The sequence below is a fragment of the Halichoerus grypus genome, chromosome 12 (assembly GCF_964656455.1).
Source record: "Halichoerus grypus chromosome 12, mHalGry1.hap1.1, whole genome shotgun sequence".
NCBI lineage: Eukaryota > Metazoa > Chordata > Mammalia > Carnivora > Phocidae > Halichoerus > Halichoerus grypus.
This window is the reverse complement of record NC_135723.1, coordinates 51,429,927-51,443,134: the sequence shown is the minus strand read 5'-3', so window position 1 is coordinate 51,443,134 and position 13,208 is coordinate 51,429,927. Positions and strand designations below refer to the sequence as shown.

The 13,208-nt window shown below is 38.2% G+C and overlaps 1 protein-coding gene across 12 annotated transcripts in view; it reads right to left on the bottom strand.

Moving 5' to 3' along the window:
• The window catches only part of HDAC9 (histone deacetylase 9), a 911,036-nt gene that overhangs the window by 379,908 nt on the left and 517,920 nt on the right, over positions 1 to 13,208 (bottom strand). For all 12 annotated transcript variants that reach the window (XM_078059350.1, XM_078059344.1, XM_078059346.1 and 9 more), the window contains 3 exons: positions 4,902 to 5,024; positions 1,631 to 1,841; positions 966 to 1,183 (listed from right to left, as the gene is read on the bottom strand). In XM_078059350.1, coding sequence (XP_077915476.1) covers positions 966 to 1,183; positions 1,631 to 1,841; positions 4,902 to 5,024 — 552 coding nt within the window. The remainder of the gene's footprint in view (positions 1 to 965; positions 1,184 to 1,630; positions 1,842 to 4,901; positions 5,025 to 13,208) is intronic.

Below are 13,208 nucleotides of genomic sequence, written 5' to 3'. Positions count from 1 at the left end.
CCTTTCTCTTATTGCTATTAGAAAGACGATTAGACCTTTGCCCATGAGGGGTTGCTTTGTTTCTATCATGATACAATAAAGCTTTTCAATAGTAAGCCAATTTTTAGCTACCTATCAGTAAACAGAATGTCATTTCTTAATAATCATACCTCTATAAGATACTTGTAGGTGATACAGTAACAAAGGAGAGTGGACAGAATTATGCTCTTCAGGATGATAACACTTCCAGGAATGAGAAGACTCTGCTTTATAAACCTACCACAGAGGAGTGTAGTGTCAAAACTTCGCAGACCAGCTTTGCTTATGAATTCATTGAAAATGTTTCACCGGCCTGGCCTGATATTGTCATATTGTAATCATTGTTTCTTTGTGGCTGCCTCAGCAGGAGAGCGCCTAAGGATGTGGTGCGATACAGACATCAGCTTTCCGTTTTGGCCACAATAAGGCTGCCAGAAAATTACCACACATTTCTGAGAAATTGCTTCAAACACAGCTCAGAATAAAGTGGGGCATGCTAAAAAATAAAGAGAACATGGATACATAAAAGTTGCTGAGAAATAGTTTGTGGGCTCACCTTGTCATATCTGCCTGCACCTGTGCGAAAAACTTTTTGAGCTGTCGATCCCCCACATTCAACTCTGCCTCAAGCCTTTTCTACGAAACCAAAAAATGGGGCTCTGCATACATGTGCCCGTACGGGCGTCTGAATTCAAATAGGTCCGGTCCGCAATCATAAAAGACCTTACTAATATCTAACCTCAATGTTGCTACAAACATCCTGTGAATGTAATGATGGTGAAAATACTGATTTTGTGAGGCTGTCCCCGAGGGCTAGGATGGCAATCTCCTTTTGATGGTGATGCAGAGATACCAACATATTCCTCTTGTGTGCCCGGATCAGAGAAGAGAACCCCAATTTCCCCACTGGTGGTTGTGACATCCTGACTTTTGACTCGGGGGCTTACTTTGTTCATGTGGATCTGCTGCTGGTATTGCTTCTGCTTCTCCAAGAATTGCTGGTGTTGCTGCTGAATGACCAGCTGAGCCAACGTGCTCTGAGGCAGAGGTGCAGACTGGGTTCGATTCAGGGGTCTGTGCCGGGGTAATTTGTGGGTACCTCTAATGCCAGGGGAAATTCTCTCCTTGGCTGCCAACGGAGACTGAGGATGTAAGGGAACTCCACCTGAAAAAAAAAAAAAAAAATATATATATATGTACACACATATGCACAATTCTGCTTAAGAAAAAGAAAAAAAACCCACAGAAAATAGACATAGGAGATAAATTTGATGAAGACTAGCGATTCGCCTGGGCAAACATCAGAAGAAGGCTAGGCTGTACAGGATGCGGGCAGAAGTGCCAGAACATGAGACACATATGCCTCCGACCAGGGACTCGCCAGTAGTCCACCTCCGTACGTATGAAGGCTAAATAAGGTGTGGCGTTTCCCCCATCATGTGTCCAGAGGAATAAATAAGAAGAGTAGTCTTTCCCACAATACCAAGTGTCAGGGAGACCCTTGTGTGACACCGTCAATCACAATCTGTGGGGGTCTTGAGCTAAAAAGACCTTACTTTGGAACACGGATAAAGTCCTAAAATGATCTGCGAAGGGCGCCATTATTATTTACCAGCCACAAGAAGCTTCTGCTGTCGCATTTGTTCTTTCAATAAGAGATGCTGCAGGAGTGCCTGGTGGCTGCTGTTGGGCTTTCCCTCTAAAGCCACGTGGGGATGGCTTGAAGACGCTGGGATGCTGCCCGTGTACTGCCCAGGCAGAGGGACGCCTTGTCGGAGCGTCTGGGTCTCACACTTCTGTTTTTCTTTGAGTGAATTCGAAGCCTGTGCCAAGAAATAATAAAGATGGTAATCCTCTTTCATCCATTAGGTCTGTACACCATTAGCGGAGTTTCTTATTCCGTAATTCTCCCTTCCTCCACCCAAAAGAAAACCCCATCTGACTGATGGCTGAGTAGGGAAAATGTACAAAGGCATGTCTTTTTTTCTTTCTCCTAGTTTTATTTTTTTAAATTGAAGTGTAGTTGACATACGATATTACACGCATTTCAGGTGTACAACATAGTGATTCAACATCCGTATACACTAGACGCGCTCACCATGATGAGTGCGGTCACCATCTGTCGCCAGATGAACTGATTACAATCTTACTGACCACATTCCCCTATGCTGTAGTTTTCATCCCTGTGACTTATTTATTTTACAACTGGAAGTTTGTACCTCTTAATCGCCTTCACCTCTTTGGCCCAACAGTGTGTCTTTTTAAACTAACCGTATTAACAGATGAGAAATAAAAATAGGGTTGAAGCACTGGAGACAAGTTAGTATTGAGTACCACTGTACTGAACATAAGGATTTTTTTCACATTGAAAATAAAGCTAATTTCAGGCTTAATAACTGGGAAGTTTATTTAAAAAATATTTTAGTATACTGTTTAAGTAAAAAGGTATACTGGAAATGTAAAATTGATTCAAATTGCTAAACTAATGACTCTGTCATAGCAGTGATGAAGCTGGAGATAAAACGGTCTTGAATTTTGGAGTTTCAAGCAGAAGCAATTCCTCTAATGTCCTCTAATAAACTCACAGAGCTGTAGGGTTCCAATATTTAATTCTTAAAATAAAATTCTTCCGCCAACTCAATGAAAGGTTGTATAAAACATGCAGGACTTTGATTTAAACATGTATTTTGTATTAATTCATAACAGATCCCCAAATCTCTAAATATTGAAAATGACACTTCAGATACTTTTGTTTAATAAAATAAACAAGTGAAATTAGATCAAATAAAAATGCTATTAAGAACTTGAAATGTATGATAACACAGTAATAAGGTAATAATAATTATATCATCAATAGTAATAATGAATTATCCTATTCAAAGAATTTAATGAATGGAGGTCATTCATTTGGTATCACAAAAGCAGAAGTCTAATACCTCAAAATTATGTGGCATGTTTCTTTTCAAAACTCATGTTTCATCTTTCAAAATTGCTGTGCACCAGGGAAGCAAAGCAATTTTCAGTGATGGAGAAATTGAAGGACAAAGAGGTAAGTAAATGGTTTGTCTTAGTCACATGGCAAGTCAACGCAATGTTTAATCTAGAAGTGAGATTCCTTCTCCTGGCCTCTCTTCCTTAAAATTTCCCACTATTCAGTGGGGAAATGGAATATTAGAGATCCCTTTGCCAAAGCAATGCTAAGCTTGAAAAATTAATTGTGATGGCCTCATCCACACCAAAATGGAAGCAAAGAAAAATGAAACTTCAATCCAAACCACATTGGTTTATTCATCCAACGGTACCAAATTGTATTACCATTGAAACATTAAATGGTCTGGCATTAGTACTTGGTCCTTTGGGAAAAAATTCTCTCTGACCACATTAAAAGTGGTGTATGTTTGTGTTAGCTGGTAGGAATGACTTAGAACATGCAAAAAAGAGTGGAAATAAAATGCCTATTCATGTGTCCTAAGAAGCTTTTGTGTTACTATTTGCTTATCATCATCAGAATAGGAAACAGAGGAACAGAAGAAAAATAATTTTTAATAAGTGGAGATGTGAAAATATCATCCATGAATATTTATGTTCAGTTTCATCCCTAATTCCTTTTTTTTTTTCTTTTCACTAGAACCAACTGTTTACAAATGCTTCATGTGGAATTTCAAGGGGGTAAATGAAATCAATATTTTTAAGCCTTTCTTCTTCAATTCCAGATACAAAACAACATCCAAATTCTTCTTTTTCCTCACTGGTATAAGATTACTGTATCATGTAAGATAACATTCCACTCTATAAAAAATACCAAATATAACCAGATAGCTCTTAGATTGATTGTATAATATGGATTGAACCCAATTACAAAATCTACCATTTAATAATGTCAGTATAGGTATGCTCATGCATAAATTAGCCCACCATACACAGGGCTTAAATTCTGAAAATAAATGAGGCACAAAATGGTCAACTCTTTAAAAATTTCCTGGTGTGGGCGTATTGTAAAAGATGTGAATTTGACAAGCTGGACTCCATGGAAGATGTCCTGCTAAAGTTTGACAAAACGGGTGCCAAGGGTTGAAATAAATTTCTCTTTAAACCCAATGTATCACATGACCTCTGCATAAGTACAACTTAATTTACTCACAGTTCACAGATGAATTTTTCCAGGTAAAGCTTACAAATCTTTTACAATGACTAAAATTTATATTATTTTTGGGAATATGTATAAAATAACTATTGCTATCTTCTGCTAGTAGGACAATTACCTCCCAGAGATCCTATTTCAGATGTCAGGACTTTTAAAGTAATTGATTCACTCTGAACCTCCGGGGAAGAATTTAATATTGCTCTTAGAGAGGTTTTCCAGATATGTATTCCTTAGTACCACAGAGTCAGTAACTTAAATTCCGAAAATAAAGTCATTCACAAAATAAATTCTATAAACATATGCTGCTGTGCTTTGGAAGCTTCGCTTCTCAACACTGGCCTGGGTTGAGTCCTAGGACTGCTACTTAATGGTTCTGTGATCTTGGGCTTTTAAATACCCCAAGTCTCAGCTGCTTCTTCGGTAAAAATGTGGCCTGTACTCTCTGTTTCGTGGGACGGCTGTGTGGAGCTACTAAAATAATATATCTGGAGAGTGCTTTCTTTTTTAAAAGCTTTAAAACATCATATAAATGTTAGTTATTATTTTTATATAAATTATATACTGTGAACCAGTATAATTCTTTAATTTGAAATCAAACTGAACGTCTCTGCAAAACTTAGAGTGAAGTGAGTGAATTTTAGGAGAAGCAAACTACCAAGTTTCCCTGAAGTCTAAATATATAAGAAATGAAAGAGAGACCCCCCCAAAAATATCACTGGGCTGCTGTGTAATGACTTACGTTGAGCTGCGTGGGCACGGCCGGAAGCCCCAAGGTAATGTTGGGCAAAGAGGGAGAGGTATAAAGACTGAGCAGGTTCATGGAATCTTCATGAATTAGAATGCGTTGCTGGGACACCATTTGCTATTAAAAAAAAAAAAATGAAAAAGCAGTCTCAAAACATTATTATGTCATAAAATTTACTGTAAAATGTTCACATTTCAGAAAATAGATTTTATATTATCATAATTAGTCAAAATAGTCAAGTATTTTAATTGTTTATTTTATAATTTCTGTATCCAAAAGTTGTATGTGAAAATTACATTAAAATTTTGTTCATTAGACATAATCACAGAATCTGAGGAAAGGGCTTGTATGTTCAGCTTGCAAAATTCTTTTAAAAAATTCTACCTTTATCAACCATAATCCATGTGTGTGTCATCAGTTAGTAAAGTACAACAATTAAAGTGACTAATTCTTAAGGTTATATTTTTGTATTACTGAGTGATGAATATGTATGTAATACCACTATAATCATTATCTTTATATGGATTAAACATCATTTTACTGATGGGAAAACTCACACAAGAAAATCTTAGATTAGATATCACCATATAGGACTTCTATAATTAATAGTATTTTTTTAATATAAAATATATGAATAGACAACTCTGTGTGGTGCATGTTTAGATCATTCATATTCAGAAGCTAAGCTAAATGCTAAAATGTTACGAGTTCCCTGTGCCACAATAGGGCCTCATTTATCCTGAAAATACCTTGAATGTTTTGGCATCACAGTCATTTTTACAACAAATACCTTTTCTTAATCCAATACTAAGAGTCATGTTTTCCCACATGTGGCCTAATATGGTTGCTTGAATTACATTTTCTGTTTAACTCTTGCTTCCCTCCCAGAACTCTTATACAATAAGAGTTACAAAGGTCTTATTAGACTAAGGAACTCTGGCCTGATATGGTCCCCAAGGGAACAACATCCCTGAAAAAGAATACTCCATGTAACAGTATGACACAGTGACTGCTTTCTTCCCAAACAAAAAGCATATGGGACTCCAATAATAGACCACCTCCAAGAGGGATATTGCACACACGGGCTTTGACTAAAGTAAATATAATAACTTGTCAAGCATGTTTGGGGGAGCTGTAGATTTTCCCCTGGACAAACCTGGGATATCAATTAACTGGGGAAAATATCATGTGCTAATACAATGCAACCTCAGAATGTCACTGAAGAGTGATGCGCCACCAAAACACAGGATGTTATTCCAAAACATCACCTCAATCATACGTTTGTTTGGAGATGAGTCATAGCCTTAACATAATAAGAGCAGAAGGTTAAATGGAGATTTTTTTCTCATTGCAACTTGGAATTCCAAACTAAGTCAGATTTTGTTTTTTCTCAAAAGAAGTCAGGTATTTGTGCATGAAAACCAAGAGGCATATTGAAACCTTTAGCATTATGTTAACTTTAGATGCAACCCTTTACAAAATTAAGGTTGTCTAAAATGCCATAGCATGAAGATTGCTGGAGAAGATTTTAGCATTACAATGAGATTGCATGACTTTAGGAGCTCTGAGTAGCAGTTGCCTATTTGCTCTAATTAAAAAGGCAAGCTTTTATTTTGCTTACACTCATATGCTTTTAACATTAATTTCTCGTTTGGAATATATGCCTGAACAAAAAGAATGTTTGAGAAAGTAAAAAATATTTTAACTAGCTTATTAGCAGCAACGAGTAATTTACAATAAAATGGTATTTCATTCACTTATCTGTTTTCATAGAAGAGAAATACACGTGGGAAAATAAGCACTTCAAGTCATGTATAATATTCATTCCAGGTTGTATCTGCTCATCACAGCACTGAGACTGGACATACACTGTGGGAATGGCACCAAAGACACCCCACAGGCCTCACGAAAGAGGTCATCTTTGTTTCCCAGAATGAACTTCTGCGGTATCTTCCCACCGCATCCCAGGAAGCAAACGTATACTAAAGTAAGAAAAATATTTCTTCTTGGATGTATTGATAGCAGCAGCGGACTAGCTGCTCACGTGGGCTTTGACTAAAGTGAAGACATTTGGGAATATTCTTACTATGGGATTAAACCCTGAAGTTTCCTATCAAAACTGAGAGGCTCCACTTGTCTGACAGGGTACTGATTTTCAGCCCCTCCTGTGTGCCAAACCCTCTGCCAGGGACTTTTTGGACATTAACCTATTCTTCACAGGCACTCTGTCACTATCATTATGCTTCAGTTATGAAGAAACTGGAGTGATTTCCTCAGTTCTGGTTCCCACTGGGATCAGCAATATAACTTTTAAACTGACCCAGGCCGTACGATTTGTGGTCAGGTGCCGCTGGAGAAGCTACACACCGCACTCTGTCGCCATTACTGAAGGATACGGGGACCGTAAGAAAAGTATGGATGCGGGGGAAGCTTTAGAGAAGAAGAGGAAGCAAAATTGGGTCCTGAGGCTAACAGAAAAGAATAATGTGTGCAACTGGGAACCAGCTGACCTGGTCACGGGAAGAACGTGAAAGCGCTGGTGACTTAACAGACATGAGGGTCTTCAAGTCACGGAGACAGATCCTGAGGAAACAAGGGAAGTCCTGAGTCCCCCAGGTTCACTCGGTACCCAGCTGGTTCTTCCCACAGAGACTAACTGGTATAGTATCGTATCACAGAACTGCAGGCACTTGGACATTATTTAGTTCATTTCCTTCAATTACGGATAAGGTAACAGGCCCAGCATTTCCAGAGGATGACAAGAATCACAAATGACTTCACAGACCGGAAAAAATGTTTTCCTCAAATTATCTTCTTTATATACAACTTTCCTCAGTACGGCTTTTTGGTCAACACAGTCTATCAGTCCCAGGTTAGTGTTTTCTTAGCAAGAACCTGGAGCTGTATTCTATCTACACTGCTAAAAGACTGCGGACACACTTGAAAGCCAGCCCAACGGGGTGAGGTACCAATTCACTGAGAAAAAGGAGGATCCTGACCAGCATTCTTACAAGGCTGGAAGGTTACCCCACCTTAGCATTGTGGTGAGATCACAAGCATTTTCAGGCAAAGCCAGGATTCTTTTCAGGGAGCAATTTTGAAACTGATCCGGCCCTTAAATCAAAGCTGTGTTAAAATGCCAATGTTTTACATCTTAGAACATGGAAAGGATGGTTTTAATCTAAAAATTTTTCAGAACCAGAAACTATTGCTATAGGTAGATAAAATGGAAATATTAAAGGCATAAATGACTATCTCTTAACATTCAGGAAACAATAAATAACAACTCAGTTGAATTAGCAGTGTGGCACTGGATGGTAGATGTACAAAGATGTCCTACATGACCAAGTTCATGTGCTACTTACGTGCACAGAAAAGTAGAAAACAAACTCTAATGACCTGTGATAATGGCTATAATTAGAATAGGGTTCAATCACTTCAATGGCACAGAGCAGGGTGTCCATTTTATACCAGGCTTTGATAGGTAACTAGCATTTCACCAGAAGGAGCATAATGTGAAGAAGAGGGATATGATGGAGTCAGGTGTTGGGTCAGGGGAGGCCTACTCACATCTTAATAATGACCTTCAAAATGTTTTCTCACCATCAGAGCAACTGGAAGCCTATCTTATGGATAATATTTGAAATTCAGATGAGTAAAATATGCTGAAAAATTATACGTCTCTCAATAGAGCTATTAATTTTGCCACTGAAATCAAGAAGCTATTTCTTTTTTTTTTTTAAGATTTTATTTATTTATTTGACAAAGAGATAGAGCCAGAGAATACAAGCAGGAGGAATGGCAGAGGGAGAAGGAGAAGCAGGCTCCCCGCCGAGCAGGGAGCCTGATATGGGTTCCATCCCAGGTCCCTGGGATCATGACCTGAGCTGAAGGCAGACGCTTAACCGACTGAGCCACCCAGGCGCCCCAAAGCTATTCATTTCAATGAAAAGACCCAATTTCTTACAAAAAGAACACTGGCAAAAATTAGAAAAATACAAAATCACTTCAAATGTCATAGGGATTTAGAAAGGTAAAAACCATCACATATTGCTGGTGGGACTGCAGACTGGTATAGCAATTCTGGTGAATAATTCAGGACAATAAAATAATTACACTATATATCACGACCCCAAAATTCTTCTGCTGGGAATTATATCCTCAAGAAATTCTCTCCTTGGGCACCTGGGTGGCTCAGTTGGTTAAGCGACGGCCTTCGGCTCAGGTCATGATCCTGGAGTCCTGGGATCGAGTCCCGCATCGGGCTCCCTGCTCAGCGGGGAGTCTGCTTCTCCCTCTGACCCTCCCCCCTCTCATGCTCTCTCTATCTCATTCTCTCTCTCAAGTAAATAAATAAAATCTTAAAAAAAAAAAAATTCTCTCCTTAAGCTCTCATTCATCATCATTTAGGATGATGTCCATGAGTATACACTGAAGCGGTTTTTGGTGGAGGGTGAGAACTGGAGGCCACTGGGGCATCCAACTGGAGAATGGGTAGGTAAAATGGAGCACTGCCCACCATGGACTGTTACAGTGATTAAAAGCAAACTATTAGGTATCTGCATCCATAATGACATGACTAGATCTAAAAACATATGCTTAGTGATAAAAATAAGAAATGGAATGAGATTGATAACACCATGCCATTTATACCCACTAAAATTCTTGGACACAAAGCAGAAAATGCGTACGATATAAGAGCTCATGCAAACAAAAATACAGGAGATAATGAGTGCCTATGGGGGCAAGGAGAATGAAAGCGGGGATAGGAGATACAGAGGAAGGAAGGAAGGAAAGAAGGAAGGAAAGTAGCAAGGGAGAGAGGGAAGGGGGGAGGGAAGGGAAGAGAATACTTTTCTCACTCTTAAGACAAAGAAGTCAACGGATGACCTTTGATAGAACACTAGTTATGTAAATAATTACCTACTTTTTAAGACGCTCATAGAAAAAGTGGATGTAGAATTTTAAATTTACTACATGTTCAAAATTACCTACAATATGCATGAGCATCAGAAAAAGAGTATAAGTATCTACAGAGTTTTGGTGAGGAGCAGTGGGGACTGGTGAAAGGAAGTGTGGTCTCAGTGCCCTGCACTTGAACTCTATCACTCACTGGCTTATGACTGGGCAGCTGCCCACCTTCCCTGGACATCAGCTCCTTCGGCCTGAGACAGAAGCACCTCTGTCTAGCATGATCAGGTAATGTGTGTATTAGAGTGTTCAGGAAGACATGCTTGTAAACCCCTATCTGCTGTAGCTTTAAAGGGTCCCAGATCCCCAAATTAGACTATCTAAAAAAAAAACCACACAGAGAGAGCCACATTAAAAATGAAAAAAACAAAAACAAAAAACCAACAACAAAGAATTCCAAACCAAAAAAAATCTCTTAATCATTTAATACTTTTTTATGGTTTTCACCATAATTTTTAAAATAGTATTTATTTTCTCTTGTCCTTTCAGACAGCTGATAGAAGATGCACATCTCCATGTGATGAAGAAATTTTTTAGAAACTTACATCTCTAAGTTTTTATTTTTGCTGGACATCCAAGAATGTATTACTGTGAAATGATCTGGAGACAAGAAATTATCATTCGACAGGGCTTCCTTTGCATTTTAAAAGGCACTGCTGAAGGTTTCATTAAAGGTCTTGCTCTACAATATTGACTCATGTTATTCCTCCTAAATGATTCTTCTGTCATAGCAACCTCTTCTCCCCAGAGATGGGGGGAAAGCATCTCATTTTCTGCCATCTAAAACCCTAGCTCTACACCCACTCAGAAGGGAGCATAACATTTACAGCAAATGTCACAACAACCATTATGAAACAATAGGCAGATGAGTCATGTGAGATTGGGGCAAAACAAGTGACATTTCAGATGATTTTAGAGCACTTAACCTTTTATTAGAATCCTTTTTAAAAAATCATTTGTATCTGCTGGAAAAAAAAATGATTTAAAAAATAGCCTAGCGGAGCCAGCCACTAATGTTCAAATAGAAACAAACCAGCTGCTTGGCTACTGTTAGCATAGCTATCAAATAAATCTACGGAATCTAAAATAATGGTGTTGATATTCATGGAAACATCTGAACCCACAGGCCCGCAGTATTAACAATAAAGTAACTAGATAGGTAAAGACATTTCTGACTGGAGTGGAAATAGAAACTCCTGAGGTTTCAGCTCCCCAACCAAGTTTACAAATGAGGAAAACAAGTAGCTCCAACAATCCGAGTTCAGGACTGAGCATATGTAAGAAATAGAAGAAATGGAACAGAAGTGGTCTGAGCAGATGGAGACTCACTCTCGCATGTGATTTGCTGGCTTGAAGACAAACATGCTAATGAGTTTTCCCTACTAGGAGTCAGTATTGATAACAACAACAAAAAACGAACTCCTTTCACACTTCACAATTCACCACCCGCCTTCCCAACACTGATTCCTCACAACAACGCTGTTGGAGGAGGTATGACCACCTTTCACTAGATAAGGAATCTGAGGTCAGGGACAAGTTTAGCGACTTAACCAATGATGACAAAGTAGTTGGTTTTGGAGCCGGGTTCCTGTGGAGCCTTGCAAGTGGAAGACCCATACGTTTGAATTCGCTGTGCTGTTTCCTTCTCCGGACTTAGGAGTAAATTCTCCTACTTCTGTCTTAACCTCCAGCTAAATTATGTAAGACACGTGAATTACAAGCTAAAAATTTTCTTTTTGCCTATGCCTCAACATCAGCCTGAAATACAGCCTTACTTTCCTCTTCCCTAAGCAGTAAAAGGGAGTAGAATCCCATTCATTTACATGGTCTCTGAAAGAATTGGGTGACATGCTTTTCTACTTACAGGTCACAGAATAAAGAGTTCATACAAATGTACACCGTTAAACTATTTAAAAATGAAAATTCGCCTGTGCTGTTTAACCAAAGATGGTAGAATAAGCCTATTTTGTAAATGGTGAAGTGTGCAGCTAGCTTGGCTTTTGAAAGTAGAGTTGATGATGTATATTTTTCACGCCTTAAAACTATTTCTGCTCATATGAAATTATACACTATTGTTAATCTTGAAAGATGTCTGTAAAAATCATACTAAATCCGAAATGATTGCTAATCAATAACTGGCTGAAAATATTTATTTTCCTCTTTTTCTGGTTTAGGTACAAGCATTTTGTGTTACAAGAGCGAGGATATTAATTTGTTGAGAGTTTCCGTCTGAATTCTGCTGTCTCTTTAGCTCTCCAGTAAGAGTTACGTTACAGACCTCTGTAGATGCAATGCAGCAGAAAACCACATGTTAGCCATCAGGCTGAATTTTTTGTTTTGGGCCATGGAGAGGCTACCCATCAGTGCATAAAGGTCTGCCCACCTGGCCTTTTGGATCATAGTTCAGGCACACAATTAATTCATTATGAAGTAAGTCACTGCTTGCTTTTGAACTCGTCTTTCCAGCTTTGGAGGTGAATGTCCTGTCATTGACCTGAAGAAATACCTCTACTCTTTCAAACTCCATTAAATCACATTTCCTTCTGTTTTTTTTTTTTTTTTCCTTCTTGCTGGTGGGGGTGGAAGGAAAGGTTTGTAGTAACAGAATGTTCAGTAAGTAGATGAAAAGGCAGGGCATTCTAAACAGATTATTTGTGACAGTGAAGGTTTTAGGAGTAAAAAGTAGATTGAAACAACATGAAAAAATTCCTTTAATTTTCATTCTCCAATGTATTTTGAAATTTAAAGGTTAAGGTCTCATAATCTGGGAGATTCAATATAACAGGTCATAAAAAGTTTGAAGTAAAGAGAAAAATCTCACTTTTTTCCATTTATTTCTAATCTCACAAATATATATTTCTTGGTTGTTCTTCTATGTTGTACTAAGTACTGTATACATAGATATGTATTTATAATGAAAGAATATATGTATCCTCCTCTTTAGTAACAAACCATGTCTCTCCCCACCCTCTCCACCTTGCTCCCTCCAGGGAGGTAACCATCATGCTAAATCTTGTGTTCATCACACCCTTAAACCTTTGTAAAATATACTTTTCCTACCTATGCTTTCCTGATCAAGATACCGTACTGCTGTTTCTGAACCTAATAAAATATTATTACATACTATAAGTGGTCTTTTGCACCTTTTAGCACTAACAATGCATTTCTAAGAATCATACATACTGTTGAATGTAGTTTACTGTGTCATTTCTTTTTCCAAGGGCACAGAATTCATCCAGAGCTGATTTAGAATGCAGACCCTTTAGTGTTTCTGCTATTACTGAAGAATCATTCTTCAAACTGAGAGGCAATGGAAATCTAAAGTTTTTA